The sequence below is a fragment of the Phycodurus eques genome, chromosome 1, assembly GCF_024500275.1.
Source record: "Phycodurus eques isolate BA_2022a chromosome 1, UOR_Pequ_1.1, whole genome shotgun sequence".
In the NCBI taxonomy this organism is placed as follows: Eukaryota; Metazoa; Chordata; class Actinopteri; order Syngnathiformes; family Syngnathidae; genus Phycodurus; species Phycodurus eques.
In genome coordinates this window covers 19455018-19479075 of record NC_084525.1, presented here as the reverse complement: position 1 = coordinate 19479075, position 24058 = coordinate 19455018, and the positions used below count along the sequence as shown (strand labels likewise).

The 24058-nt window shown below is 44.2% G+C and overlaps 1 protein-coding gene across 4 annotated transcripts; it reads right to left on the bottom strand.

The window, feature by feature from the left end:
• Positions 1-47: 47 nt before the first annotated feature.
• Positions 48-20627, bottom strand: znf362b (zinc finger protein 362b). Of its 4 annotated transcripts, none has more exons than XM_061681825.1 (9): positions 20567-20627; positions 15248-15311; positions 14669-14921; positions 14351-14455; positions 9982-10300; positions 5454-5678; positions 5264-5342; positions 4998-5156; positions 48-4676 (listed from the first exon to the last, which is right to left on the bottom strand). In XM_061681825.1, exons 2-9 carry the CDS (start codon positions 15308-15310, stop codon positions 4560-4562), a joined length of 1320 nt encoding a protein of 439 aa, XP_061537809.1. In that variant the 5' UTR covers position 15311; positions 20567-20627; the 3' UTR covers positions 48-4559. The 4 variants fall into 4 exon arrangements, with proteins under 4 accessions (XP_061537809.1, XP_061537827.1, XP_061537800.1 ...); XM_061681843.1 differs by having other exon boundaries at positions 14669-14894; XM_061681816.1 differs by lacking the exon at positions 20567-20627 and adding an exon at positions 19837-20553.
• Positions 20628-24058: the final 3431 nt, after the last annotated feature.

Here is a 24058-nt window from a genome sequence, read left to right as displayed (position 1 = left end):
TGCATGCAGACAGTCTCTTTCAGGCAAAACAAGCAAAATGCACAGAATTTATGGCAGTGTGTTTATTAAACAAGGTAAAGATACAAAGCTTGTTTTCATTTTATTTGAAACATTGCTAACCCATGGGTTAACTTTTCAGTCTTGGTTGTGCATATTTCGTTGTCTAAAAACCATATATGAAGCCACAATGCAAGACAGGAAAAGGTTTCATAAATCTATGCAATAATTTTCCTTAGAGAACTCAGGTTAAACAGTTATCATACAGATTACAGCTCCATGCGGGAGGGAACATGAAAAAAACAAAATGCTTACAGGACTGAATACTGCAGAACACAATACAGAGTAATGGAGATGGGATGATAAAACAGTTAAGGCTTACATATAAAACAACTGATATAAAAGGTGATTAGTAACATAAGAAGGTAATAGTTTTTTTTCTCACTTGAAACGGAACATATTTATGAAACCTTTAAAAATAGATATTATAAATGAGAAACATGTTATACAGTACAGCAACATGAACATTCTGCCCATTACTATCTCCAAAGAGAGAAAGGTTAGGAGGCAGGGCTTGTTGTTGGCGTAAATGTCAAAAGTTGCCCCAGGCCGCATTATTAGGATTCCCATACATTTTCTAGGCAGGACACGCCCCACTGCAACATGATGGGCTCCTGCTTTCCGGGAAGGGCAGGCTATGCAGATGTAACGAGATCACCATCCAAAACGGATCACATTTGTAAGAAATGAAAACAAAGAAGTTAGTTATGGTTAGTTTTAAGGCTAGGGTTGGGGTTTAAGGCGGTTTAGGATGGGTTAAGGTTCGGATTAGGGTGGGTTAGGGTTAGTGGGAAACAACGTCGCAGGGCGTGTTCTACAAAGATACAACAGCCAATCATAGCGGCATGTGTCCTGGAGCCAGTAATACTGGAGCAGGGCGTGTCCTGCCAAGAAACTATGTGGGAATCCTAATAACACACCCAGGCCAGTGACTTGAGTCCTACGCTTGGACTCTTGCTTACTTTTTATTTTTGCACACTGTTCGCGGTTCCTTCTTGGTTGTGACACCTCGCAATAGCATCTTTCCACAAGTGCTTTGAAAAATACATTATACCCTATTAGTACCATCAAGAGGTTTAAGAGTACAACGGAAAATACTGTGTGGAGTCAAAGTAATACTACTGAAGACAATGTAAAAGAGGAAGGCGTCACATGAATCTCACCATGTACAATGCATCCAGAAATTATTGCGCACACTTCACTTTCTCTGTTGTGGTATCTTACCTTATTCTATAATGGATTCAATGATCCCCCCAAAATAAAAATCTACACACGTCTCATAATGACAACATGGGGAAAAAAAGATTGAAGTCTGTTGAAGTCTGTCCATTTTTGGAGCTGCCCAACTTCCATTAGTGTGCATTTAATTTTTTTTGTCCAATTAGATTTCAGCTTCTATGTGTTTTCATGTCAATGTAATCTGCCAAGGGCCTTCAGAATCAGGAGTGCTGGCCTACGACACACACTATTAGCAATTTTATTAACCAATCAGCTTTGAGATTCACCAAATGAGGCCTTCACTGAGGTTTAGATTGATGTCGGGCAGGCTTTAAGAAAAACGACATTGTGAGTATGTCACTTAAGTCTCCACTGAAGGCCCAGATCTGACATGCACCACCCGCCACTGCTCTTTTGATCATTCTTGATTGTTTTTATAGCTTAATTGGAGTCAACCTTTGGTAAATTCAGTTGATTGGACCCGATTTGGAAAGGTACACATCTGGCTAAAGATAGCCCAAAAAGTAGGGAAATTAGTGTTTACTATTACTATACTTATTTTTATTGGCGGCACAGTGGACAACTGAGCACATCTGCTTCACAGTTCTGAGGACTGGGGTTCAAATCCAGGCCTCGCCTGTGTGGAGTTTGCATGTTCTTTCCGTGCCTCCGGGTGCTCCGGTTTCCTCCCACATCCGTTTTCTCCGGGTGCTCCGGTTTCCTCCCACATCCCAAAAACATGCGTGGTTGGTTGGTTAAGACTCAAAATTGCCCGGAGGTGTGACTGTGAATGCGAATGGTTGTTTATTTGGGCTCTGCGATTGGCTGCCGACCAGTTTACCCCCCTCTCGCCTGAAGGTAGCTAGTATAGGCTCCAGCAAGCCCGCGACCCTAGTGAGGATAAGCGGTACAGAAAATGAATGGATAGATTATTTATATTTGTAACCATGCTTCTTGGTAAATCTTATACATTTGGAAAGCTTGTTCATTGCCCTTTTAAATGGTGCCACTTTTGTATGGAACATCTGTGGGATGAGCATCAGAAATGAGTATGTGGGATGCACCCATGAAAAAACATTTTTGTGCCAATGCCGGTTGGCAATGTTTTTCAGTGGTAGGAATTGGGAGAGGCGGCACGGTGGCCGACTGGTTAGAGCGTCAGCCTCACAGTTCTGAGGACCCGGGTTCAGGCCCCGCCTGTGTGGAGTTTGCATGTTCTCCCCGTGTCTGCGTGGGTTTTCTCCGGGCACTCCGGTTTCCTCCCACATCCCAAAAACATGCATTGATTGGGGACTCTAAATTGCCCGTAGGTGTGAATGTGAGTGTGAATGGTTGTTTGTTTGTTTGTATGTATGTGCCCTGTGATTGGCTGGCAACCAGTTCAGGGTGTATCCCGCCTCCTGCCCGATGATAGCTGGGATAGGCTCCAACACGCCCGCGACCCTTGTGAGGAGAAGCGGCTCAGAAAATGGATGGATGGATGGAATTGGGAGACAAGTCAAGCGAAAGATGAATGTAGTAATGTCCAGTGAAATCCTACTCCAGAGCGCTCTTGACCTCATACTAGGGTGGTTCATCCTTCAGCAGGACGACCCCTACCACATAGTCGAGATATCAAAGGCTTGCTTCAGGGCAACTCTGTGATTGCCTTTAAGTGGCTCAGCCAGAGCCCAGTCTTGAATCCGACTGAACATCTCTAAAGAAATCTTAGATAGCTATACAACGTCACTCACCGTCCAAACTGATGGAAGTTGAGAGGTGCTGCAGAGAGAAACGGGGAAACAAGCCAAAGATGGCTGTGCCAATCTTGCGGTATCATATTCAAAAAGACTTGAGGCTGTAATTGCTGTCTCAAGTGTGTCAACAATGTATTAAGCAAAGGCTGCGTATACTTACATACATGTGATGTTAGATTTTCTTTTTAATAAATTGGCAAAAAAAAAAACACTTTTATTTTGTCATTATGGGACGTTGTATGTAGAAGTGAGGAAAAATTAACTTATTCCACTTTGTAGTAAGAGTGTAACATAAAATGTAAAAGTGAAACGCTGCGAATACTTTCCGGATTCACTGTAAGCATTGTGGAAGATATTTATACTACAGTTAATTCTTATGGATAAAGCTCATGACAAAATCCTGACTGGGTTCTGTACAGTTACTTCACATTTTGGTCCAATGGTTAGCATTGTTTGCTACTCAAGTAAAATAAAAGTTTGTATTTTTTTTATTTGATTTTATTATTTTTAGTAGGGGAAATAACCAAGTATGGCGGATCAGACCTGGCCCCGGTTAAGTGTACAGCAACCAATACAACTAAAAATAAAGCTTAATATTACAAGACTGGCTTTCAACATATGGCACTAGTTTGCAGGGTGTACGAAGGGGTGGAAAGGTCAGGGGGGAATGGAAATTTATAAAAGCAGTGTTACTGTGATCATGTGGTATAATCACCAAGCTGCCATCAAATAGAGAGTGAAGGATTTAAGCGGGGGTGAGAACTTCCCTTTACACTTTTTTTTTTTTACTCCTTCCCTCCTCACATCAATAAAACAATACAATCATTAAATGCTTCCATTGTCATCTACGATTGCCTCTGTTGAAATTTTTATGACCCTGTCAGTGTTTTCTTGCACAACCATGTGAGTAAAACAAAACTGAAGTGACAGAAGAGCCCGTTTTTTCCCCTACACTTTAACTGCTCTTAGCTGCCACAGATAATGCCCTTTGACATTTTCCCAACAAACAAAATTTCAACAATTTGAGCCAAAACCACAAGGCCTAAAAAGTGCTTTAAAAATCTCTTTGGATGTCTCCAGAATACATCCAGCAAACATTTTACAACTGTATAAAAAAAAAAATTTTCGGAGGGGAATTTATTATCTGGTATAGTTGGGAATCAATCTCATTTAATGGTGGAGAAAGAAAACAATAAAATAAAATAAATGTTTTATGCCCAATTAATCTGTGCCCATATTCATAAAGAATCATCTGCTCTCTGAGAGGACTCTTTACGAAAACAGGGGCAGGCTGTTTACATGACGCTTACGAAAGTGCTTATTAAATCTGACGCAAGACATTCTTTGCCACCCCGTCCTCTGGACAACATCTAGCTGTATTATTACATTCACTAAAAAGCGCTTGTGTTGTCAACTCTTGCGCTGAATGCTTACGTCAGCTGTCATAATGCTAATGTAAGCCTTGTGTAGATGACCCCCGGCGCAGGGCCTGTGAGGCTCGTGCCTAACATGGACTCTAAATGGAACCGATACTGGTCACTGGGCAGCTCAGATAAGCGAGATCCTTATGGGGATGCTGGGGGACTCGGTCCTCTGGGGGGACTGGTGGCTCACGAGGTGTTCCACCACTGTGTGTTTGGACATGTGCTTCATAAGGTAGGTCTCCTGCAAAGACAGACAACATACATTATGATCTACACTGATCTGCAAAGCGTACACTTTACACAATAAAAACAGAAGTACAGCAGTAGGGGCGCAATGATCCTCTGTTGATGCTATGACATCACTGCATCAACGCTTTTCATGCCATGAACTTGCTTTTTGACTTCAAACAACAACTGCATTGGAACAGAGAAACTGTGAGAGGTGTCATATAAATACAATTTACTTAGTTACTTACATATTACAACAGGCTTCACTTAAGAATGAAAATCATAGCTACACACAGATACAGGTATGCATCCGTGTGTGTTGTGGTTTACTTACTGAGGTGTACGCCCGGCCACACATGCTACAGCAGTAGGCCTTGGCGTTTTTGATGGCGTGCGCCGACAAGTGGATCTGCAACGATGCGGAGTCAGAGTAGGCACGGTAGCAGTTGGGACATTTGTACGGTTTGTCTTTATTGTGCTGCCTCTGGTGAGACTGGAAAGACACATTTATCATCATTTATAAGCAGTCGCCAACATCAGGACCTTTGACTTATTGTCTACCTCTGTGTTTTGAAGCTAGAGTGGTAGAAATAAACCGACCTGGAGATTGGACAGCTGGGTAAAAGCCTTTTCACATCCGGGGTGAGCACATTTATAAGGCCTGTCGCCGGTGTGGATTCTGCATCCGAGGAAGCGGAACAAGTAAGTGGTCATGAATATTCACATTTTATTCCAAAATGTCAACTTGTTAGTTATGGTTCTCTTTAAAGGCACATGATAGCTGACTGACCTGGTGTGCTGCTGCAGATGTGAAAGTTGGCGGAAGGAGTTCTCACAGTAGGAGCAATGGTAGGGTTTAATGCCCAAGTGGATACGCAGGTGCTGGGACAGGTATGAGGCGTTCGCGAAGGTCTTGGAGCAGTGGGGACACTTGTGTGGTTTGGCCTCTGTGTGGGACTTGGAGTGGAACTGCATCTCTGACTTGGTCAGGAAGGTGAGTGGGCACACTTTGCATCTTGGGGGTGGGGGAAAAACAAGAAGACCCAGCGTTAGCTTATTGAACACATTTGGAATGTGTGACTTTTTTTTTTTTTTTTTTTTTTTTTTTTTAACCTCCCCTAGCAGTTCCATCCATCCATCCATTTTCTTTACCGCTATCCTAACTACGGTCGCGGGCTGCTGGAGCCTATCCCAGCTATCTTCGGGCAGGAGGCAGGGCACACCTTGAACCGGTCGCCAGCCAATCGCAGGGCAAATAGAAACAAACAACCATTCACACTCACATTCACACCTACGGGCAATTTAGTCTTCAATCAACCTACCACGCATGTTTTTGGGATGTAGGAGGAAACCTGAGTGCCCGGAGAAAATCCACCCAGGCACAGGGAGAACTTGCAAACTCCACACAGGCGAGGCCGGGATTTGAACCCCGGTCCCCAGAACTGTGAGGCAGATGTGCTAACCACTTGTTCACCGTTCCGCGAACACCTAGCAGTTATGTAATTTAAAAAGAAAAACAACTAGAAATGTCAGCGCCATAAAATAAGCAGATGATGCATATTTGCAGAATCGATATTGAATTGCGAGAAGAAACATTTCAATGTGTTGCTGAATAGACATTTTTACCCACCCCTGTTATATTAACTGTCTGTATGTGTTACTACAGCGTTTGTGTGTGAATATTGGTTATTTGAAGGTAAATCCCTCCCGTGCTGTCTAATGCTAATTTTTGCAAGCCGGTCAAAAGGGTTTTGCATTGAGTGCTAGCATTGAGCTGGCAATATTTTTTAAAGGAAGTACTGTATGTACTGTATTAAAATATACAACATATGTAATTCTTTTCCCATGGGCTCACCACCTGTGGGAGAGGTCATAGGGGTCGTGTGCAGTGTGAGCTGGGCGGACCTTGGCGATCCGATCCCCGGTTATAGAAGCTGGCTCTAGGTACGTGGAATGTCACCGCTCTGGCAGTGAAGGAGTGTGTGAGGTTGAGAAGTTCCGACTAGATATAGAGCTCGACTCCACACACAGCTTGGGCTCTGGTACCAGTCCTCTCAAGAGGGCCTGGACTTTCTTCTACTCTGGAGTTGCCCACGGTGAGAGGCGCCGAGCAGGTGTGGGTATACTTATTGCCCGCCTGTACCTTGGGGTGGGGGGACAGGTCCTGACTGTTGTTTGTGCCTGTACACCAAACATCAGTTCAGAGTACCCACCCGTTGGTGGACACCAACGGTGAGGGATGCAGTCAAGTTGAAGAAGGAGTCCTATCAGGCCTTTTTGGCCTGTGGGAATCCTGAGGCAGCTGATGGGTACCGGCTGGCCAAGCGGAATGCAGCTTTGGTGGTCGCTGAACCAAAAACTCGGGCATGGGAGGAGTTCGGTGAGGCCATGGAAAGAGACTTTCGGGGGGTTTCGAGGAAATTCTGCTCCACATCCGCCGTCTCAGGATGGGAAAGCAGTGCACCACCAAGACTGTGTATAGTGGGGATGGGGCGCTGCTGACCTCGACTCGGGACGTTGTGAGTCGGTGGGGAGAATACTTCAAAAACTTCCTCAACTCCACCGACACACCATACCATGAGGAAGCCGAGTCTGGGTTCTCTGAGGCGGGCTCTCCTATCTCTGGGGTTGAGGTCACCAAGGTGGTTATAAAGCTCCTCGGTGGAAAGGCCCCGGCGGTGGATGAGATACGCCCGGAGTTCCTAAAGGCTCTGGATGTACTGGGGCTGTCCTGGTTGACACGCCTCTGCAACATCGCGTGGACATCGGGGACAGTGCCTCTGGATTGGCAGACTGGGGTGGTGGTCCCCCTTTTTAAGAAAGGGGACCGGAGGGTGTGTTCCAACTACAGGGGGATCACACTCCTCAGCCTCCCTGGTAAGGTCTATTCAGGGGTGCTGGAGAAGAGGGTCCGTCGGGAAGTCGAATCTCAGATTCAGGAGGAGTAGGGTGGTTTTCGTCCTGGCCGTGGTACAGTGGACCAGCTCTACACCCTCGGCAGGGTCCTCGAGGGTGCATGGGAGTTCGCCCAAACAGTCTATATGTGTTTTGTGGACTTGGCGAAGGCATTCGACCGTGTCCCTCTGGGATTCGGAGTGCTTCGGAGTATGGGGTACCAAACCCCCTGATACTGGGCTGTTCGGTCCCTGTACCACCGGTGTCAGAGCTTGGTCCGCATTGCCGGCAGTAAGTCGGACTCGTTTCCGGTGAGGGTTGGACTCTGCCAAGGCTGCCCTTTGTCACTGATTCATAACTTTTATGGACAGAATTTCTAGGCGCAACCGAGGCGTAGAGGGGGTCCATTTTGGTGGCCTCAGAATTGCATACCTACTTTTTGCAGATGATGTGGTTCTGTTTGCTTCATCAAGCCGTGATCTCCAATTCTCACTGGAGCGGTTCGCAGCCGAGTGTGAAGCGGCTGGGATGAGAATCAGCACCTCCAAATCTGAGACCATGGTCCTCAGTCGGAAAAGGGTGGCGTGCCCTCTCCGGGTCGGGGATGAGATCCTGCCCCAAGTGGAGAAGTTCAAGTATCTTGGGGTCTTGCTCACGAGTGGGGGAAGAATTGAACGGGTGATCGACAGGCGAATCGGTGCAGCGTCCTCAGTGATACGGACTTTGTATCGGTCGAAGGCAAAGCTCTCGATTTACCGGTCGATCTACGTTCCTACCCTCACCTATGGTCACGAGCTGTGGGTCATGACTGAAAGAACAAGATCCCGGATACAAGCGGCCGAAATGAGTTTCCTCCGCAGGGTGTCCGGGCTCTCCCTTAGAGATAGGGTGAGAAGCTCGGTCATCCGGGAGGATCTCCACATCGAGAGGAGCCAGATGAGGTGGCTGGGGCATCTGATTTGGATGCCTCCCGGAAGCCTCCCCGGTGAGGTGTTCTGGGCACGTCCCACCGGGAGGAGACCCTGGGGATGACCCATGACACGCTGGAGCGACTACATCTCTCGGCTGGCCTGGGAACGCCTCGGGATCCCCTCGGAAGAGCTGGAGGAAGTGGCTGGGAAGAGGGAAGTCTGGGCGTCCCCGCTAAAGCTACTGCCCCCGCGACCCGACCTCGGATAAGCGGTAGAAAATGGATGGATGGATGAATGTAATTCTTTGTTGTGTTTAGTTTCAGTCAACTTCAACTGGAGTGTCTATAAGCAGCTTAAAGTAGGCAAATGTGGACTCTTTTTGACGAATGAACAAATGAGCTTCAAGTGTTAAGGCCTCTTTATACTCCCGCGGCCGACAATGCCCGCATTGCATCACGTGACCGAAGAATTGGCTCACGCGGCCCCTCTGCGTCACTTGACGCGTACACGAGAAAAAATTTTGCTGCGCGTAGAATGCCGCGGAGATCATCTCTCATGATTGGTCCGTTTTAGTCACATGCTGTGATGATGTAATTAGTGTTTCTCCCGGTTCCACATAGCACCTACGCCGCCGCCTTCTCGATCGATTTCGCAGCATAATTAAACGTATCATCTGGTCATCTAGGTCCATTTGTTCGAGCAGACTGTTCCATGATCGCCATTCTTGTTGCTTTTCTCCTTGTTACGGAAAGTAAAGTAAAAAAGGCTACCGGAAATGGCCACAAAATGCAGAGGAAACTCCACTCTGTGGTGTCCTAGCCAATACCAGCCTTGGGGACATCCCCGACTTGTAGGAGAACTGCATCACACTTTCAAAACAGCGCGCGTGGGTTGCGCTCGAGTATAAAGGCAAACTGCGTGTGGGATAGCCGCAGTGATGTCAGTGCGGTCGCGGTTCGCGCGAGTATAAAGAAGCCTTTACTGTTGGTTGTGAAATATGACACTATAGACACTGAGTACGAGTGAGGCAGGACAGATTGTGTTCAGACAATAACTTGTTTCAAAGTCATTTTTAGGGTAATTGCATGTTTTTGAGTATATCTGTATGTACTCTACAGTTTTCCTTATTCTTTATTATTTGTCATTTATCATTCTGACAGCTCGGGTCCCTATTAAACAACACAAAATACCTATTTTTGTGCACTTTAAAAAACTATATTTGACAGAAAAATGTAGACTATTTCATACGTTTGTATGTTTTTGTGTATTGGTCCATGGCCTATTTTAAAGGTATTAATAATAAATGCCCACTAACGACCACAATTAAAGTGTTCGCCCTCTAGAGAGCTGTTGAGCCAATTTAATGTTAGCGATAGGGTCTGATCCCTGCTTTATTCTGAAAAGTGCAGTGATGTAAATTAGGATAGAAATGAGCGCTCCATAAATAAATGGGAACTACTGTACAGTACATACTGTATCTGGGTGAGGGAGCAGCAGCTTTGAGTGTCCCACCTGTATGTTTTTCCCTCTTTGGATGCCACAGTGACACAGCCTTGGTCTGCTAGTATAGGGTAGGGGACCACCAGCAAAGGACCTGACGCGTTCTCAGCTTTAATCTTCTTTCGTCCCCGTGGTGCCTTGGGTGGGGGGCCCAACAGTCCCGCCAGGCCTCCCACCTTCATGTGGTCCATGCCAGGACCACTCACCAGCCCAGAGATGATGTTGACAGAGGGGGCGCCACCCAGGCGGTTCTGGCTGCTGGAGGTTGGCGTCGTGGGGGTTAGAGCCTCAGAGGTGCTGTGGCTTTCAGGTCGTGATGAAGGAGCCAGGCCTGTGGAGGCAGGCAGGACAATTCTGTCACATACACTGAATACAAACAGTAACTTGTCATGACATTGAAATGCCATTTCCTTAATGGACAGCATCAGGAATTTAAATTTAATGTTGGCTGATTACAAAAGCCAATGTACAACCCCAATTCAAATGAAGTTGGGACGTTGTGTTAAATAAAAACAGAATACATCTGTACATAAGTGCAGCGTGGCGAGACTACTACAGTGAGTGCAAGAGTAATGCATAATTGGCCCGACAGAGCTGTGACAACAAACTCAAGACAAAATTGGCAGCATGTTGCAATGGAACATTAGAAGGTTAACTGTTTAATAAGTTAATGGCAAGAGGGAAGAAGCTGTTGGGATATCTCCTTGTTTAAGTTTGCATTGTTCGGTAGCGCCTAACTGAGGGAAGGAGCTGGAAGAGGTGGTGACCAGGATGTGGAGGGTCCAAGAGGATTTCACATGCTCTTGTCTTAGTTCTGGCAGCGTGCAAGTCCTCAAAAGTGAGTAGGAGGGTACCGACAATCTTTTCAGCAGTTTCGATTGTCCGTTGCAGCACCAAACCAGACTGTGATGGAAGAACACAGGACTAATTCGATGACCGCTGTGTAGAACTGCCTCAGCAGGTCCTATGGCAGGCTATGCTTTCTCAGAAGCCGCAGGAAGTACATCGTCTGCTGGGCCTTTTTGAGGACGGAGTTAATGTTGATCGCCCACTTCAGGTCCTGAGAGACTGTAATTCCCAGGAATTTGAAGGTCTCGACGGTTGTCACAAGGCAGCTGGACAGCGCGAGGGGCAGCTGTGGCGAAGCATGCCTCCTGAAGTCCACGATCATCTCTACAGTCTTGAGCGTGCTCAGCTCCAGGTTGTGTCGGCCGCACCGCAGCTCCAGCTGCTCCACTTCCTGTCGATATGCAGACTCGTCACCGTCGTTGATGAGGCCGATGACAGTGGTGTCATCTGCAAACTTCAGGAGTTTGACAGCCGGGTGCGTTGAGGTGCAGTCGTTCGTGTAGAAAGAGAAGAGCAGCGGAGAGAGGACACAACCTTGGGGCGCCCCAGTGCTGATGCTGCGTGTGGATGAGGTGGCCTCCCCCAGCCTCACCTGCTGTGTCCTGCCCGTCAGGAAGCTATAAATCCACTGGCAGATGTCAGGCGAGACGCTGAGCTGGAGAAGCTTGGAGGAAAGGAGTTCAGGGATGATGGTGTTGAACGCTGAGCTGAAGTCCACGAACAGGATCCTCGCATAGGTCCCTGCACTGTCGAGGTGTTCTAGGATGAAGTGCAGTCCCATGTTGACTGCATCACCCGCAGACCTGTTTGCGCGGTAGGCAAACTGCATCGGTTCCAGCAGGGGACCTGTGACGCTCTTGAGGTGGTCCAGCACAAGACGTTCAAAGGACTTCATGACCACAGATGTCAAGGCGACAGGCCTCTACTCATTTAGACCCGAGATTGTAAGATGTTGGAATATCTACTTGTTTAAGTTTGCATTGTTCGGTAGCGCCTAACTGAGGGAAGGAGCTGGAAGAGGTGGTGACCAGGATGTGGAGGGTCCAAGAGGATTTCACATGCTCTTGTCTTAGTTCTGGCAGCATGCAAGTCCTCAAGGGTGGGTAGAGGGGTACCGACAATCTTTTCAGCAGTTTTGAATGTCCGTTGCAGTCGGAGTTTGTCCTTTTTTGTAGCAGCACCAAACCAGACTGTGATGGAAGAACACAGGACTGATTCAATGACTGCTGTGTAGAACGGCCTCAACACCTCCCGTGGCAGGCCATGCTTTCTCAGAAGCTGCAGGAAGTACATCCTCTGCTGGGCCATTTTGAGGATGGAGTTGATGTTGATCTCCCACTTCAGGTCCCACAAGACTGTAATTCCCAGGAATTTGAAGGTCACAAGGCAGCTGGACAGCGCGAGGGGCAGCTGTGGCGAAGGATGCCTCCTGAAGTCCACGATCATCTCTACAGTCTTGAGCGTGCTCAGCTCCAGGTTGTGTCGGCCGCACCACAGCTCCAGCTGCTCCACTTCCTGTCGATATGCAGACTCGTCACCGTCCTTGATGAGGCAGATGACTGTGGTATCGTCTGCAAACTTCAGGAGTTTGACAGCCGGGTGTGTTGAGGTGCAGTCGTTCGTGTAGGGAGAGAAGAGCAGCGGCGAGAGGACACAACCCTGGGGCGCCCCGGTGCGGGTGGTGCGTGTAGATGAGGTGGTGTCCCCAGCCTCACCTGCTATGTCCTGCTCGTCAAGACACAGCTGTAAATCCACTGGCAGATGGCAGACGAGACGCTGAGCTGGAGAAGCTAGGATGAGAGAAGTTTGGGGATGATGGTGTTGAACGCAGAGCTGAAGTCCACAAACAGGATCCTCGCGTAGGTCCTCGCGCCATCGAGGTGTTCTAGGATGAAGTGCAGTCCCATGTTGACTGCATTATCCGCAGACCTGTTTGCTCGGTAGGCAAACTGCAGGGGGTCCAGCAGGGGATGTGTGACGCTCTTGAGGTGGTCCAGTACGAGGCGTTCATGACCACAGGTGTCAAGGTGACAGGCCTGCAGTCATTCAGACCCGAGATTGCAGGTTTCTTGGGGACTGGGATGATGGTGGAGCGTTTGAAACAGGACGGTACTTCAAACAATTCCAGAGATCTATTGAAAATCTGTGTGAAGACTGGAGCGAGCTGGTCCGCGCAGACTTTGAGGCAGGTTGGCGACACAAGGTCTGGGCCTGCTGCCTTGTGGATATTTTGTTGTTTGAAGATGCATTTCAGATCCTGTTCGTGGATGGTCAAGACAGAAGTTAGAGGTGTGATGGTGGTCGGTGGTGCGGCTGAGTGGGTGTGGGATGTGAAAGTGTCCTTTACAAGTTTGCAGTAGAAGGTGTTCAAGTCGTCAGCTCGTCTTTTATTGTTCTCAGCTTGGGGGGTTGGTTGTAATTGGTTAGCGATTGTAATGCATGCCAGACTGGTTTAGAGTTGTTAGCGATAAACTGTTTTTCTAACTTTACTGCATAGTTTCTCTTTGCAATATTAATTTCTTAAGTCAGCTGTTTCTAGCGCGATTATACAGGCCGTGTGTGTACATAAATGAGGAAAAAAATGAACTTAAATGATTTTAGCAAATGGCTGCAATATAAAAAAAGAGTGAAATATTTAATAGTTTCTAAATATTTTCCGTACCCACTGTATTTCCAAATCCAGGTTATTGTTAACTCACATCCCCAGTTAGGGGACTCCAGATCATTCCCAACATAAAACTAGCCTATGTACAGTACATTTTATTCATGGGGGGCTAGGGACCAAGCCCTGCAAAAAACAAAAAAAAGAACTGCCACTGCAAAATGTTTACAGTTGTCTGTATTACTAGTTTAAACTGTAAATACAGTGGAACCTCGATAGAATAGACTAATAGGGGTGGAGGGTCATCCGATATAGCCGATTGTCCATTACATTGAAGCTTTTTTTTTTATTTTTATTTTTTTTGGAGATCATATGGACCCATCTTACTGTACAGTACAAAATTTTTTTGTCGGGTTTTTTTTCGTGGCCTAAAATGCCCAGGACAGTACAGTTATTGTAAATATATATTTATTTATTTTTTAAATTACATACAGTACTCATAGGCGAATCACTTTCAAGATATTTAATGTTCAAACTGATAAACTTTATTGTTTTTAGCAAATAATCATTAACTTAGAATTTTATGACTGCAACACGTTCCAAAAAAGCTGGGACAGGGTCATGTTTACCACTGTGTTACATCACCTTTTCTTTTAACAACATTCAATAAACGTTTGGGAACTGAGGACACTAATTGTTGACGCTTTAAAGGTGGAATTCTTTCCCATTCTTGCTGGATGTACAGCTTCAGCTGTTCAACTGTCCGGGGTCTCCGTTGTCATATTTTACGCTTCATAAAGCGTAATAATAATAATATTCTACCTCTGTACTCTGCTGTCAAGTCCAGCAATATATTTGACTACGATTTTTTTACCCCTCCAAATTTTAGCCTGCTTGTCAGTTTTTTCCTAAAGGCAAAGTTAACAGTACCTGATCGATGGTTGGCGCGGGTGTGCTGCTCGCTCAGTTGCCTCATGTGCCAGTCCTCCCATAATCCTTTGGCCTTCACAGCTGACTTGTTATCCATACTTCCATCTGGAAATTGTGAGGCGATACCAAATGTTACTCGTATCTTTCATCGACACCACCACCATTCCCAAGACAATTCTTGACTGGGCTACTGTTATCTCCTCTTTGTCTTTTAGGGGGGGGGGGGTTACTGGTACAAATCGCATCAATGAAACTGAGGGGAGACCATGACAGGAATTAAGAGTTACATCATGGAAGAAGTGGAGAAAAGTTTGCTACCTGGTCCGGAGCTGGAGCCTGAACGGGAGTGCAAGGTGATGTCTGACTGCTGTTGTGGGTGGTGGGCCGGCACCTGCTGTGACTGTGTCTTGTTAACCGTCATGCCATGCTGAGAGCTGCCGCCGTCTGGGGACGAGGTGGGTACCAGCAAAGGTTGCTGGGAAGGAGTGGACGTAGGCGGCAGATGCAAGGGTCGGATCCTCTCGGCCATCAGTTGCTCTTTGATCTTGTTAATGAGCACCAGGTTATCCAACTGAAAGGGTTAACAAGTCACGCTCAACAGAAAACTGACAATGTGACTACATGTGATTTATGCACACCCACTTCAAGAATAAAAGTCCACAACCAACACAAAGCATTTCATCTTGCCCGCCATGCAATTTAGAAAAGATAAAACCTGACTTCATGAAAAAAAAAAACATTTAACCCTCATATGTAGTAAACATGTATTTGATCATTGCAATAGATTTTTTTCAGATATGTGAAATGACCCCTGATCTAGTAGCTTTTGTCACTCCAGACATTTCACACGTGCTAACAATGAAAGATGGAAAGATCACATGAGTGAAAATGACTTACCTGGCCAGGCATGGATGGAGGTGGAGGCCAGAAATAAGGGTTGTTAAATCGAGGCTCTGCCATCCTAAAATTGAGAATCAGAGCACATTTTCTGAGGTGGATTTTTTTGTTTTTGTTTATTGCTCAGGATGATCTATTTTTTTTCTGCGAACAGAGATAGTTTACAAAAGCAGTCACTGTTGCCAAATTTGTGACATGTTTTTGTATTTTTAACAACTTTTGCAAACCCTGGCCTCTAGCGACCAGTTTTTAAAAAAAGTGACTAGCAGATTTAAATCCCACTAAGAAACAGATAACATGAACATAATCATCATTTTCCATATGAACATTGCCAAAGATCTGTTGCAAAATCAGGGATTTATGTTGGAAACTTTTAATCCAAGGTGAGGTGTGCTGCCAAGCAAAGGTCACCTTGCCTCACCTGTACAACTCTAAATGAGAAAAGAGTGCGAGAGAGGCAACGCAACCTTACTGATGTTACTCTTATATACAGCAGATATAAAAGGTCTACTCACCCCTGTTCAAATACCAACTTTTTCTGATATAAAACAATGACAACAAGATAAATCATTTCAAAACTGTTTCACCATTACCGGAAAGTGACCTCCAACCTGTACAACTTGCTGGAGGAAAGAAATGAAATCTTTTACTGAGGAGAAGTCAAAATGAACAACTTCGATAAGTGTGCACAACCTCTTATAACTGGGGATGTGGCTATAATCAGAATGAACAATCACATTTTAAACTCATGTTAAATGGGAATCAGCACACACCTGACACCATTTAAAGTGCCTCTGATTAACCTCAAAGAAAATGTTGATGTTCTAGTAGGCTTTTCTTGACATTTTTGTCGTAATATCTTACAGCACAAGCCATCGTCTGCAAAGAGCTTCCACAGCATCAGAAGGATCTCATGCAGTCAGAAGGGTACAAAAGAATTTTCAAGGCATTAAATATACAATGGAACACAGTGAAGACAGTCAAGTGGAGAAAATATGGCATAACGGTAACATTACCAAGAACTGGACATCACTCCAAAATTGAAAGTACAAGGAGAAAACAGCACACGGAGGCTGCCAAGAGGCCGTCAGTAACATTGAAGGACCTGCAGGTGTTTTTGGCAAGTACTGGCTGTTTAGTACATGTCACAACAATCTCCCATCATCTTCATAAGTCTGGGCTATGAGTGGCAAGACTGAAGTCTTATCTTACAAAGAAAAACATCCAAGCTGGCTACATTTTACAAAAACAGACTTTAAATCTCAAATGCATGTGGGAAAACTTGTGAAGGTCTGGTGAAACCAAGGTTGAACTTTATGGGCAGAATTCCAAAAACACTGCTAATCCCCAAAGGAAGATCATATCTACAGTGGCGCATGGTAGTGACAGCATCATGCATTGGAGTTTTTCTTCTGAAGGAACTGGGGTCTTGGCCAAGCTGGAGGGAATTATGAACAGTTCCAAATATCAGTCAGTGTTGGCACAAAACCTTCAATCTTCTGCTAGAAAGCCAAAGATGAAAAGGAACATCATCTTTCCACGTGACAATGACCCAAAGCGCACAAGGCACATCCAAATCAACTAAAGAGAATGGCTTCACCAGAAGACCATGTTCGGTTTCGAAATAGTCTAGCGAGAGTCCAGACCGGCATTCAATACAATATTTGTAGGAGCGATCTGAAAAGGGCTGTGCACAGCAGATCCCCTCATAATCAGACCGATTTGGAGCGTTTTTGTGAAGAAGAGTAGGCAAATATTGCCACACCAAGACATTCCACACTGATCGACACCGACCCAAAATGACTGGGTTCTGTAATAAAAGAAAAATGTGCAGCTACAAAGTCTTAGCTTGAGGGTTTGCATATTTATCTAACTATGTTACTGTACATTTTTTCCATTATTTCAGTCCGTTTTTTAATTGTTTTTTTTACATCCCAAAACCTCGCATTTGAACAGGTGTGTGTAGATTTGTGTAGATATCGACTGTATTTTTTGTTGTTTTAAGAAATCTATTGACAGATAATTTTGCTGAAACCAAGTAATAGATGAATTATTAAATTATTTTTGTTCTTGTTTTTTAAGCCCAGTTTTTACAGTGTTAATGTATCTTAGTAAATGTTTAAGTATGATTGTATTTTGAGAATCCACAACTCTCCACAAGATAAATGAAAATGTAGTGACAAATTCAGGTCTCAGGTTTTTGTGGAAGTTTGTCTGCATGTGTGTGCGTGCGCTTCCGTAGATTGCCACCACGAGCTGAAGTTCAAATGTCAAAATGTCATCCTAATTTATTTTAATACAGGAGTTTCACAGGGTTAGCTTTTAAATATAACTTTTGTGATTTGTTCTGTCTGATGATTTTTCGTTTTAACTTGCAGTTTATGAGTGAGCATTTCACTTGCTTCAAGCATTGTCCCGACTTAAAAATCTTAAAGTGCAACCAAACTCCTAATCTTGTTTTTTTTCTGAATATATTAAATGTGATTGAAGATACGTGCTGAAAAGGTGTAAAGACTAAGAACAATATAGCACTGAATTGTTGAGCTATAGCTAAAAGATTTTTTGGGGGGCAAGGCTAAAAACTAGCCCCGTGACATCAGCCGACTGGGGCATAAAACTTTCTAGCTTGAGGCCCTCCCCCACTATATAAACAACAAGCGCTTTTATTCCATGCAGTGGCTATTCGGCAGAATTGCCACTTCCTCATTCATTAACGTGACCCATTACTACCAGTACAGTGGGCAATTGACCATCAAACTATGCCCACAACTCGAAAAACACATCTAATGTGTTTTGTATTATTTGGGCTACAGTGTGTCTGGAGGGGGGAAAAAAATCATCTGGCTGTGACTGTCGAAGGCCGAACTTCGACGCTCACAGCAGTGCGGGCACAACGGTCCCCCTGCCTGGATGACTTTTCCCGCTCCTAGGTCTTGCGACGCATCGCGGCTTTACAGCGTCGATTCATGGCCCGCTAAATTTCAACAGAGACAAAGGGGTGGCAGCCCCAGAATATCTCTGTGCAGCCAGTGTGAGCATTTCTCCCCGCTTAGGAGGAGCTGTAAAAGAAGACACGTATTTGATTGACAGCTGAAAGTTCCGGGAAGCGGAGATTTTGAGAGCAGAAAGCAACATGCCCACAGAGTCTGAAAACTGAAAGAGTTTCTCAATTCTTGACCAATTTGAAGCCTGATGTCACATACTTTGCAAGTTTTTTTGTTGTTGTTTTTTTTTTAAATCCATTCATTCATTGTCGTCTTGTTGTTTGATGTGTCAAATATGCAAGCAAGCCATTTTTTTGGTCTGTTTGGTTGCACCTTAAGGATTATAACTTGTTATTGAGACTTTATTACTGTTATGGGCCGTCTTAAAATAAGAAACCATAACTATATAGGAAGGGATTCGAAGTAATGAAGTACTTTTTACTTTGTACTAAGTAGATTTTTCAGGTATCTGTACTTGTATTTATTTTTCTAGCCTCCTTTTATTTTTACTCCTTACTTTTGACACGCATATCTGTACTTTCTACGCCTCACATTTAAAAAAATGAGCGTGTTGCTTTTAAAACCTTCTAGAGTTAGTGATGATGCGACGTAAAAAGCAGAACGCCAAAAAAACGGACACCGGAAACAAATGAGCCAAGCGCATCATAGATACGATACTCACCTTTGAGGCTATGGCAATGCTAAACTAGTGGGGTCAAAGTGTCTGTGCATTCCATGTTTCTGGAAACCAAAATAACAAGGATGCCTGCACATTGTGCTGCGTACGGTTGCACACACTTTGTACAATCACAACAAGGGAACTCAGAACTGGGAATAACCTTTCATTGGTAAGTATATTTTTTGGGCTGTTTTTTTCAAAAGCGCCTGCAATGACTGTTAGGCTCACTGGCAGTAAATTGTCATGTTTCAGCATTAATTGCAACTATTGCAATCATTTGTCCACTGCCAAAACAAAAATGTAACCAATGTAAATTTACTTTTTTACTTAAGTACATTTATAAGTGTGCACTTTTACTTAAGTAAAAGCACTGAAAAAAACAACTGGTAAAAGTACTGAAGCCACTCTCTTTCTTAAGTACTTTTGACATCTCTGTATAAGAGTGTATGTAGTATAAATACACTAGTTTTAAACGTGTTTTTTGAGGATGTTTACTTGTTTTCTGTAACCTGACAAATTATTTTGCATAATATATTCCTTTTACTTCTTTTGTACGATCGGTTTTGCAGTGTAATGGATCTTATTAGATGTTCAAATATGTTTGTATATCAAATATTGTTCATAGCTCTTCATGAGATGGAAAACTGTGAGAAATTGAGGCGTCATGCTATAATGGAAGTTTGTCTTCGTGCATGTAAGCTTGCGTAGATTGCCGCCACGCGAGTTGCAGTTCAAATCTTAAAATCTCAAATTTTAATATAGATTCTGTGCAGTAGTGTCGACTCAAGAGTCACAGGTCTTAATAAATCTAGCCTTTGTATCTTGTCATGTAGCCTATAATCGGTCCTTTCCGCTGTGATGTGCGTCTCTCCACACAAGAACGAGCCAGTCGACGTCTTTTTTTTTTTTTTTTTTTTTCCCCTTACATTCGAAACTTTGCCTTCGGGTGGCCCGTGTTCGACCATCTCCTACCGGCCGGCTCTTGGGACGTTTTGGACGGCCACGGGGCTACTGGCAAAGCGCGCCGCACACATTTTCGACCAGACCCTGACGGTCCATCTTAAAACATTCCCAGACAAAAGAGAAACAAAAATGGCAGCCTTATTTTTATAAGGCGGGACGCCATATTCTGCAGTGTTCTTCTCCCTCCCCCCTCCCCAAAAAATGTACAGAGCGCGTGTCAGCGCGTACAGTGTGGCTTTATCACGTCCATGTTAGCATGATGGATTGTTTACGGCCCCTTGCAGCTTTGAATAGCCCGGCCTCCCCACCCCTTCAAAAAACTGACACTTCCTACAACAACCATGCCCCGACGAAGGGGGAGGAAAGAAGAAAAAAAAGCAGCGCGGAAACAGAAGACGAGATGCGGTCTGAAGCAGAACGGTCCAAAACCGAACACCTATCTTTGTCCTACATAACGCCTCGGATATATAGTTAGAGGGCGACGTGCCATCGTAAACAAATCCCACTTTCAGTGCTGAGGTGGGTTTTTTTGTTTTTGTTTTGTTTTTGTTGTTTGTTTGTTTTTTCCCCCCCCCAAATATTCTGCAACTCTTGGACGAATCAAAAGGACGGCGGCTTGCATTTTTTTTTTTCGTGCACGGTGCAGCCGTTTTGAGCAGATAGTCGAACGATAATACATGCACAAATAAATACCTTTGCTCTTGACTGCAGGTATTGTCTTGCGATCACAGCCTTCATATACCAAAAAAAAAAAAAAAAAAAAAAAAAAAAGGCTGGATGTTCTTTCTGCCTGCCTCCAGCCCGAGCAACGCTTCCGGGTCGCTTTGTTCACTTCTGGGTGCTGCAGCCTCGATGGAGCTGCACGCACACATAAACACACGCAGACAGAGGAATACTCTCTGACCTACTTTGATGCCGTTAGGATAGAGTTGGCTCCCAGTGTGTTTGTTACAGTTTGGGCGACAACTCGTGATTCATGCTGCGTGTGTGTGTTGCATTGCAACTTCTATAATGTGCAAATGCTTCAAAGTCATTATGTAAAAAAGGAACTGGCCAAAGAGAATATATATGCGCTCACACTAGGCATATTTGCACCTAATAATCTAATGAGAGCCATGTCAAGCGGTGTATCTAAGTTGCAAAAGTAGTGATAATGCTAATTTTTGACAGCTCATTGACCTACAGTGGATATAAAAAGTCTACACACCCACGTTCAAATACCTGTTTTTTTTTTGTGAAATAAGAAAATGAGACCACAATAAATACATTAAAAGCTTTTTCCACCATGAATGTGGCCTAGCTATAAAACTCATCTTGGGGGGCAAATGTAAACAACTGAGATAAGTGGTTGCACACTTATAACTGTGGATGTGGCTGTCTTCAGAATGAACCAATCATATTCAAACTCAGGTTAAATGGGAGAGCAGCCTGCTACAATTTCAAGTGTAGCTAAAGTGCCTCTGATTAACCCTAAATAATGTTCAGGTGTTCTAGTTGGTGGGTTAAGTCGTTAAAATCCCCACTGAAGGCTAAGGCACCAAATGCACAGACCACTGCTGTAATTTATACTGTACATATTGCTGCTTTAGACGGCACGGTGTACAACTGGTTAGCACATCTGCCTCACAGTTCTGAGGACCTGGGTTCAAATCCCGGCCCCGCCTGTGTGGAGTTTGCATGTTCTCCCCGTGCCTGCGTGGGTTTTCCCCGGGTACTCCGGTTTCCTCCCACATCCCAAAAACATGCAGGGTAGGTTAATTGAAGACTTTAAATTGCCCATAGGTGTGAATGTGAATGGTTGTTTGTTTATATGTGCCCTGCGATTGGCTGGCGACCAGTTCAGGGTGTACCCCGCCTCTCGACCGAAGATAGCTGGGATAGCTTTTTTTATATAGACTATTATTTGAAACATTTGTTAGCTGTCAGTAAAACGTATCCCCAAACACTCCTAAAACTGCTTTGACAAATAAAAATGTAAATACAGTATAGTCCAAAATTTACACACAATTATGGCACTCATTTATATAAAACTGCAAGTGTTTCGCTGTTTGTTGTACTGCATCATTCACACTGAATGTGTTTCAGATCATCTACAAACCCCAATAACATTGAAGCTGGGATGTTGTATAAAACGTAAATAAACACAGAATACAATGATACAATAATGATACAATTGTATCAAATATATTTAATGTGCAAGAATCACATTTGATGTGCATCTCACATCCTAGATGCACAAAAATGATCAGGGACGCAAAAAGCATGAGGAATCTGTGTCTACTGACGCACATCATTGCTTACCTACTTATCTGTGCGAGGCACGAATTAAGTGGTCTAGCATCGCAGTTCGAGGGTCAAAATGTGCATTTTGCACATCAAAAAAACATTGAAAAGCAAAACTGTAAATCAGGTAGCTTACGTCACCGATGTGTGGACGTGAAAGTGAAGCGATTCGATTGAGAAGCAGGAAGACAACGGTTGCAAAACGTGACGCCGAATTGGGAAGAGGGAGGGAGAAAAGAGACAAATGGCGAAGGTGTGGTAGCATTTCAGAGTGAAATACAAGGCGAGCACCCGTTCGTTGTAACACGGACCTTTCTGTCCGCCGAGTACGACACTGCATTGCAGGACCCGAGAGACGGGTGACGTTAATATAGCACAAATCAATTAGTCTATGTTAACGTTAGTCTACTTTACTAACATAACGTTAGCGCTGCGGACTGTCTCTTTTAATTATGAGTACCATCGAATGTGTGTTTCTTTCTTTTTTGGAGAGGACAGTATAACGCAACTATAATGGTTCATACAGTGTGCTTTTTGCTCAGTGTAGTCACTGTGTGACATATGGCCAATCTGATGATCTGTAAGAGGCAAAACTTTGAATCAAGTAGGTGAAAAACGTGGCAAATGTGGCCAGAGAGGAATAAGAGTAAAATCGTACTAAAAAAAAGTAAATAAGTAAATTTTGGTGACGGGAGATGAAGGAAATACTTTTCTTTCTTTCTTTCTTTCTCTCTCTCTCTCTCTCTCTCTCTCTCTCTCTCCCTCTATTTCAGTTTGAACAAAATGAATACTCCCAAAACTTGTAGTACTACAAAAAATATTTGTCTTATTCCTAATCAGCTGGCCTAAACTCATAAATGCACAGCCATGAACTTAATGTATTGAGATGTCACAAAATGCTAAAATGTTAGCAGTTTAAGTGAAAATGCACAAAGGCTGTTAATACTTTTTTTTTTTAAACGTATCTTTTAAACACAATGTGAATTCAAGAAATAAAAACTGTTGGTTGTATATAAAAAAAACAACTAATTAGTCGTATGTTATTAAGTGGAAGGTCTTATTTTATTTTGTATTCAATATTGCTCTTTCAGCAAGCAAAAATATAGTTTATCCAAATAATCGATTGTTTGATAGAATTTTCAGTAGGATACTCGAGTACTACAACATTCGTTAGCTGCAGCCCTACATTCATCTTCCCCATTTTCATGTTTATTGTTTCATAAAATCCTTGCTTTGGGTCCCTGTGGGATTGAGGTGCAAAAAAATAAATGCTCCTCAAACTTAGAAAGTTGCTCCTCAAATGAAGAAATGACAGCAAAACTGCTCTTCAAAGAAAAGAAATACTTGGAGCCCTGTGTGTGTGTGTGTGTGTGTGTGTGTTGCTGAAGTGCTTCAGTGAATCATTATCTACTAAAAGTACGAGTTGTGTCTTGTTGCTAGCCAATCAGAAGAAGAGTAGGGCGGGTTATCGTTTCATAAATGCAATAGATACGAGATTTTTTTCCGGAATACATTTTCATTGTTGTGGTAACACCCGGCGCACTGCTCATGACACAATGAACCACTGGAGGAACGGCTTTGGCTCCGTATATGCAAACAACGAGCGAGCTAACTAGCTAGTGTGGTATGGCGCTAAACATCTCACTCTGGCTCGCTCGATTGTTGCGACCTTGTTTAAAACAGAGGTCACTAACTCGCGGTCCACGTCCGGACCCAGAAGCAGTCCCAAATGGACCCACACCATAGCCAAAAATTAAAGGTTATGATTCAAGACATTTGGGGTTCTTGTATTTTACGTCGTCGTCGTGCGTCTCTCTCTCTCCTCTAGAGAGAGAGAGAGAGAGAGAGAGAGAGAGAGAGAGAGAGAGAGCGCGTGCCCACACATTTGTTCTTTATACCCAA

Excerpts from the sequence above, each read along its gene's own strand:
- znf362b (XM_061681816.1), bottom strand. Across the intron at positions 5,679-9,981 it reads AAAGAGGGAAAAACATACAG|ATGCAAAGTGTGCCCACTCA; the intron begins GTGGGACACTCA and ends CCCACCCCCAAG. Across the intron at positions 5,343-5,453 it reads CATCTGCAGCAGCACACCAG|AATCCACACCGGCGACAGGC; the intron begins GTCAGTCAGCTA and ends CCTCGGATGCAG.